General features: G+C 36.2%; 1 protein-coding gene across 4 annotated transcripts; it reads left to right on the forward strand.

Annotated features, from left to right (window-relative positions):
* Window positions 1-2,618: 2,618 nt before the first annotated feature.
* Window positions 2,619-7,561, forward strand: LOC111993414 (transcription factor GTE10). 4 transcript variants are annotated; one of them, XM_024025254.2, is made up of 9 exons: window positions 2,620-2,951; window positions 3,648-3,756; window positions 5,672-5,745; window positions 5,848-5,917; window positions 6,034-6,114; window positions 6,194-6,312; window positions 6,428-6,494; window positions 6,624-6,754; window positions 6,835-7,561. In XM_024025254.2, the coding sequence occupies exons 5-9, from the start codon at window positions 6,048-6,050 to the stop codon at window positions 7,105-7,107; spliced, it is 657 nt and encodes a 218-aa protein (XP_023881022.1). In that variant the 5' UTR covers window positions 2,620-2,951; window positions 3,648-3,756; window positions 5,672-5,745; window positions 5,848-5,917; window positions 6,034-6,047; the 3' UTR covers window positions 7,108-7,561. The 4 variants fall into 4 exon arrangements, with proteins under 4 accessions (XP_065622008.1, XP_065622010.1, XP_023881022.1 ...); XM_065765936.1 differs by having other exon boundaries at window positions 2,619-2,951; window positions 6,034-6,312; XM_065765938.1 differs by having other exon boundaries at window positions 2,619-2,879; window positions 6,034-6,312.
* The last annotated feature ends 310 nt before the right edge of the window (window positions 7,562-7,871 follow it).

Raw genomic sequence — 7,871 nt, forward strand, 5'->3', positions numbered from 1 at the left:
AGCAAGTCATGATCAATACCAGCTAAAGAGCTGAATTCTCCTTGTTTTACAGTAAGAAGATAGGCATTTAAGGCAATGGAAGAATTAAAATGTACAAGCAAAATCTTTAGCTTACACATAAAACCCTTTCTTAACGTATACACTCCTTTCAAAAGCATTTATATATACCATATGATTTTAACTGAGTTGGGTTCTCCGATTGATTGTTCTTTACCATTGACAAAGACGCCAAATTAGATTCTTTTTAGTCTAGGCGCGATTCAAACACGTCAAAAGACTCTACCAGTTGAGCTAACCCAAACCCGCTACTCATTGAGTATTCATAAACCAAACCGTAAAAACACAACATTTACATTGGAACTAAAAATCATGACCGCCCTTAAAACACAATAAATCAAAGTCAATTATAACCCATATTTCCAAACCCACAAAAATTCACAAAAAGCATAATAAGTAACATTAATAAAAAAAACAACTAAAAATTACATTACAATTCATCATCATCATGCTTTTATAAAAGTAAAAACTTGTTTATGATTTTGTTATGTAATACGAAATGCTAATAATGGGATGCTAATTTATAGGAAATGGACCGTCTTTATTGTATTGCGTTGTGTTGACTACCTGCTACGACTTTGAGTTTGTTTGTTTGAGCTTAGTCGGTTATTTGATGCTTTAAATTTCTACCGCACAAATGATGGGATGGGACCCTTCATTTATGGCCCATTATTTTAGGTCCATTTCGATTCATATCAATTTTCTAACTTGTGCAAAGTGAATTTGTGGGCCCTTTGGTGCATTTGGATTTACATATCAATTTTCTAACTTCTGAAAAGTGCAATGTAATTTGATTGCTTTTTCATTACTTGTGTCAAAAATTCAAAAATTCAACACTCTTTAAAATGGAATATGTCCCACTGTGACTTAAGTCTCTGGGTCTTATCACTGCTTGGAACAATGAAACTATAGAACATATAGTATGCATAAATTAAATAATAATATAATAATAAAGGTAAATTTCTTTAGTAACCATATGAAAACTAAATATCGAAAGTGTTTTGAATGATATAGGAAACTAATCACTTAGATTTTTTGGAATCAAAATGGTAACTATAATATTATTACAATTTTTTTTATAGGTATTGCTGCTACTACTACAATCTATAAATCAAATTCTTCAATGAGTGTGGGACATGCAGGACACTCTATTAACCGTGAAGTCTAGTTAAATACACCATTGTGCAAATGTCAGTATGAAAACTTCAACCTTCAACCGCTATTTTCACAAATTACATTACAATTATAAAACAAACAAATACAAATAAATTTGTCATAAAATTAGCCAAAACTCATAAATCCTAATAGTTTTATCCAAATGATTTTTCAAGGGTTTAACATATCCAAACTGGTCTGGTGTTATTGAAGGAAACAAATGTCATTTAAAATAAGACACAAACTCCATATAGCAATTACATAAATACATTTAATACGAAAAAAAATTAAAGAGGATCATTGTTTTTGAATAAAGCCGATACTATTTTGTGGCAATAGAGGACGCAACAGTCAAATTTGCTCAATTGGTTCCTTAATTTAAGCAAGTCCACAGAGCCAAACTACTTTGTGAGAGGCCCAATCAAAAATGCAGAAGTTGGAAACTTGGAATATGAACAAAAAGAGCCAAAAAAAATTTACAGACAAGGAACAATCTATGCATGCATTACCAATAACCCCAGAAAAAAGAGAGTCCTTACTTTTTTGTGAGGTAATCGGAGCGATAGAGCGAGGCGGAGACGGAACGACGGGAGCGAGAGGCAGCGACGGCGACGGAGACGGAGACGGAGCGAGAGGGACTGAGCAACACCGACAACGACGGAGCGAGATGACTGAGCGAGAGACTGAGAGTGAGAGAGTGTGAGAGCGACTGAGAGTGAGAGTGAGAGAGTGTGAGAGCGACTGAGAGTGAGAGCGAGAGAGTGTGAGAGCGACTGAGAGAGTGTTTTGAAACTTAGTTTTTTCTTTTTGAACGGGAGAGGTGACTGAGAGTGAGAGTGATACTGAGAGAGTGAGGAGTATCAGTCAGTGAGAGGCGTGTTTTGAAAACTTGTTTTGTTTTTGAAGTTTTTCTTGTGGGCGCGATGACGGACGTGTGTTCTGGGCAAGTTTATTGCTTTAGAAAACGACTCCACTGGAGTCGTTTTCTGTCCATAAAAAACGACTCCAATGGAGTCGTTTTCTATGCTATGAAAAACGACTCCACTGGAGTCGTTTTTACAAGCATAGAAAACGACTCCAGTAAAGTCGTTTTCTGTGCTTGCAAAAACAACTTTGGTGGAGTCGTTTTCTAGGCTTGTAAAACGACTCCACTGGGGTCGTTTTCTAATCTACACTCGCCACTCATCTACTGTTTAAAACAGGAAAATTGAGTCCAATCCAGTCGATTTTGTAACCCAAAAAACGACCACACTAAAGTCGAATTGTTAGAAAAGAAATATGTTTAAAACGTTGCTTAACTAATAATATTGTTTGAAATTTATAGTTATTTTATAAAAAAATCCCCTAAGGTTTGGTTTAGCTGTAATCTTATGTTATTTAAATCAGTTTAACTCTTTTTTTGACATGTGACATCAATAATGCATGGCCAGACTTCACCCTCTCTGCTCTCTTTTTTCTTATAAAATAAGAACTCTGATAGACCAGAATCAATTATCCTGATTGTCATGGATCTATTTTTCCTTTTTTAAATTGTTAGATACTTCAATGTGATTGGGTCAGATCCGGAGGGCAGATTAGGTGAGGCTCCAAGACCTGAACTACGTGAATATGGACGAATCTCTGGTGCTTGTGGAGATGCAGCTAGTGGTACTATGCCTGGACTGAAGGTAAGCTTAGTTATTACATGACAAGCTGAGTTCAGGATGGTGGAGCCTGAAATAGCATTTGCAAAACTTAAGGTATGTGAAACCTATGTCTTGTATACTCATTGATATCTATGGTGTTTGAGAAGGCTGATCTATAGAGTTTTGAAGTTCTATTGAATGCTTCAAATGAGGTTGAAATGTGTGTTTGTACCCCATAGAAAATCCTGGTGTGGGCAGCTCCGTTATGTTTTGTGGTTGAGAGAGAGAGAGAGAGAGAGAGAGAGAGATTGGAATAACTGTAGTTTTGAATCAGCCAAAAGAATTTAAAAATTGCATTAGTTTTGCGTGATAAGTTTCGTATCATTACGAGTTTTGTTCAATTGATCGATAACAGTAAATGTGTTTTTTGACTGTGTGTAAATGGTGATTTATGGGGGTGTGTGTCCTGCATTTACGAGTTGATGTGATTTGATTTTGCCTTGATATTGTAGTTTATAAATCAACTAACAGCCCTTATTTGTTGTTAAAGGCGTACTTTGCAAAACTCTGTCGACGGTGAACAGTCTTCAGTTCAGTGTGCTTTGGTTTTACTGATTAAAAAAGAAGAAGTTTGTAGATCTAGTTAATTCTGTCATAATGTATATTCGGATAATATAGCTTTGCAGCTGAATATTTAGAAAGTTGATTTTTTCATTAGTGGGTGGTCAAATGTAAGATCCGAAAATAAAACTCTGCAGCTTAATATTTAGAAAGGTGATTTTCATTAGTGGGGGTTTTACCTTTTTACAGCTGAAGTTGTAGCAGGATCGGCAGCATGGCTTGGAAGAGGTCTTTCTTGTGTGTGCGCACAGAGAAGAGAAAACGATGCTCATCCTCGTTTGATTTAACCCCTGCCCAGGTAAAAATCTTGAGATTTGATTAATTGGCTTTTGTTAGGCACAACGGCATCAGTTCCTTTCTTATGCTCTTTGGGTACCCTGTCAGTTCTAAGTCTCTAGCTTTTACAAAGAAGGAAATTTGGTGGGTGGATATCCACATTCTCTAATGATTTTTATAACTTCCATGTTCTCACAAATCGCATTTGATGGATGCATAATGAAGTACTGATTTGTATTAAACGTTGTAGTCTTAGTCCCAAATGCATTGTGAGAGGGCATGTAACCCCTCACAATGGTTCGTGTTTCAGTGTTTCTGTGTACTGTTCATTTGTTTTTTGGTTTCACAATTTGCTTTCAATTTACTGAAATTTGGAGAGTGGAGTGGAGGATTTCCCTGTAAGCTTAACCATTTTAGATCAGTTCTCATCTGAGAGACTTATGTTTGAAGATATTATGTACTCTATAGTTTTTATACACACTTTTGCCAAATTTGAGATTTGCAACCCCCTCCCAAATTCCCACCCCCCCCCCTCCTCAAAAAAAAGCTGGAAACCATTCCTTTACCTAAGAAAGAAACCTATGGTTTTCTTCGTATAAACATTTCCTATTGTGCCTTTGATAAGTTGAAGTCTGTTTTCCACCTCATCAAATATATTTAGTTATTGTTAAATTGGGAGTTCATTTCTTCATTATGCTACTGATACTTTAGTCAAAACAAACCCCTAATGTGCTATATATATTAATTTTGTAATACTAGAATAAGTCATAATTAACAAATACTATGATGTATATATATTTTACTAATTTTTTAAGAGCTGTTATCATTTTTTAAACTCTAATGTCTAGCTTGATCTTTCATATAATAAAATTAATCTATTATCATGCATCTCTGCAGTGAAATTCTTAAAAATTTTACTTTCAATATAAATGACCAAATTGCCTACCAAAGTAAATAAAAAAATTACGGTGGAACCAATGAAGTTTTCAAAACTATAAATGAACAAAAACACTAACTGATATAAGAGCAAAATTTTCAATGTAAAATGAAATCATGGAAATTTCATTATTTCTCTCAAATTCTTTTTTTAAGAGGACCATTGGGATTTTTTTTTTTTTTTTTTTTTTTTAAAGGCGGGGGTGGGGGTGGGGGGTGTTGGCCCCTAAGGTTGTAGGTAGTTCTGCCCCGGCTTAGTTTTCCTAGAGCTTGGTTTTGTGGTTCTTTAGGCCATGTAATGACTTTACTTGACTTATCAAAGAGAAGGCTTTACTTGTAGACTGAATATGGCCTGTAGATTTCCCTGAATGTAATGTGGTTATTGGCTTTTGTTTGCTGGAAGCTCCTACAGAGTGTGCTTTGTCAGCAACTTTGTTGTTGAAGGGCCAGGGCCCATTTGTTTTGAAATGAATGAATGAAGTTTTATATACTATTTTAATGCACAGAAACTTCATATTTTAAGTTGAAATGCATTTGCATGCTGATGTGACTAGGTCCTAATGGATATATTTTCAGGACCTAAAGATGTCTAGATGTTAACATTGCATTTAATTCCTAAAACTTTTTGATGACTTTTTGACTGACAGGGCAGGCTGGGGTTGAAGCTAAGAATTTCCCTCTCTTAGGTTTTGCTTATTTGCACTTATTGAGCTCTTTAGAAGGGGAAAAATATATATATATATATATATATCAGGAATTAAATTTCTTAGCTGAGGAAGAGAACATTGAATGGCCATTTGTACTGGTAATGACATATATGTTTCAGCTGCTGCTCATCAACTATCTTCCAAAGTGGGCTTATGAAAATTTATATAGGCCTTTATGTAATTGTGCTTGTAGTTGGAATGATTGTTCTATAACTTGTTACTGTTTTAGTTTAACATGTGATGCTCCCTTTTTTTTTTTTTTTTTTGAAATCTTGTATGCTATATTTTTTACAGATTCAGATTCAGGCAGTTCTTCTAGGAGTGAACCTGATGCTGTTAAAGCTTCAGCTCCTGTTAGTGCTATTAAGGTATGTCATAATATCTCGGAAAAATTCATATGAGCATTCTGCTGATTGAAATTTTATCTCTCTCTCTCACATTGAGAATTTTTCTCATTTCTTCTGTGGCAGGAAAACTTGGGTTCTGGATCAAATCTATATCAGAAATAAAGTGATCCTGATGACGCAGAAATTGAAAACAGTGAGTCTTTAAGTTATATAGTAACATGGGATGTGCTTCAATTATGACATGGTGGCATTCGTCTTCTTTTTAGAATAGTGAATCTGCTGAAGCTTGATGGCCTATTTCTTGTACAGATTCAATAGATGGGATGGGGCTAGTTGAACAGGACTCCCAGTCCAAGCCAATTTCTGCTGAGGCAGATGGCCATCAAGATGGTAAGCATGAAATCATGCGGAAAACTATCTGCTGTTAGTTTTGGGGCATCATCTCACCCTTCATGCTGTAACATTATAGGGGAGAGTGCTCCATCTAAGAGGCAGGTCTCTCCCGACGACAAGGCTTATCGTGCAGCTCTGTTGAAGCGTCAATTTGTGGACACCATATTTAAAGCACAAGAAAAGGCACTTGAAAAGGTTGGTTGCTCCTATAGGATTGTTATCCTATATTAAGCTAGAAGCTAGATGTATGTTACAAACTGTCTTCCGTACTTTATTTTACTTGTTATTTACCGTGTGATACTGGGTCCAGGGTGAAAAGGTGGATCCCGAAAAACTCCGATTAGAGAGAGAGGAACTTGAAAGGCGGCAGAAAGAAGGTCAGCATCTGCTTATCTTGAAGCCTCACTTCTGTGTGATCAATGTGCATTTTTGTATGCCTTGAGCCTATCCTAATCAGTTACTAAGCCATACTAGATATTGATTTTTGCTTTGTGTTTTGTCATTAGAAAAAGCACGGTTGCAAGCAGAGGCCAAGGCTACTGAAGAGTTTCGAAGGAAGGTCAAAGCAGAAGCTGCAGCTGAGGCCAAAAGGAAGAGGTTGCTGGACAGAGAAGCTGCACGTCAGGCATTGTTAAAGGTAGGATGTACAGCCCATGTGGTAGAAGTGAACTACAACCTTTTCTTGAATGCTTTTAGAAATTTTCTGGCTTTTTGCAGATGGAGAAGACTATTGAAATCAATGAGAACAGTCATTTTTTGGAAGATCTAGAAATGCTTAGGGCTTCACATAATGAAGATGCTCCAAGTTTTAGAGAAGAGACAATCTTAGACGTGTCTCAAGATGCGTATAACTTCAAACTGCAGGGGAACCCTCTGGAACAACTTGGACTATACATGAAGGTGGATGATGAGGATGATGAAGAAGAAGTTGAACCGCCCAAGAGTGCTCCAGAACCAACAGATGATGTTGAGGAAGGAGAAATTGATTAATTAACTAATTTCTTCAAATAGTGGTACCAATTAGCAAGAATTGAAAATGGTGATCTTGTGGAACATTGGCCATGCACCTTGGATCTCCATTTACATTTTTTTGGCTTAAGGGCCAATTTGATTGTGTGCTTCAAGATGAAACGGACGAAGCATGGTCAACAACCATGGGTTTGGAATGGGGTTTGGGTTTGGGTTCTTTAAGATAAATTTTTGGTTTTGGATTGGGATGGGGTGTGAATTATTGGCATATGATTCCTTTGTCACCCATGGTGGGATGTGCTGTGGGTTTTTGATGGAAGAGATGTATCAATCAGGATATTCAATTTTTGTTTGTAAAAGTGAAATTCATATATGTAGTTAGTGGTGTTAAATTTTAGTGAAGGTAGAGCCGTAGAGGTCCAGTTCCAATTGTAAAATGTTCAAAAGCTGAGACAAATGGCATTTTGTTTTTTTTTTCTTGTTTTGTTAATTTCTTCCTTAAATTGCCCGAGCATTTTGGCTGGGGAATCCAAAGAGGGGTAGAGTTGTAGAATTGGACGCTTTGTACCAATTCATTATTGCCTATTGGAAAGTGCTCCAGTTCAATTGAAGAAAAACCTAAACATGATGTCTTGCATCTGATGCTTCTATTAAATGTACACTTAAGACTCGTCTTATGGCTTAATGCTATAATTGTAATTTCCTATGTTTCTAGTAGAAATGTCTTGAGTTTAAATCCCTCCACTATCAAATTATTCCTAATATATAGAGAGAGAGAGAGAGAG

This window comes from Quercus suber, unplaced genomic scaffold (assembly GCF_002906115.3).
Source record: "Quercus suber isolate HL8 unplaced genomic scaffold, Cork oak 2.0 scaffold_665, whole genome shotgun sequence".
Lineage (NCBI taxonomy): Eukaryota > Viridiplantae > Streptophyta > Magnoliopsida > Fagales > Fagaceae > Quercus > Quercus suber.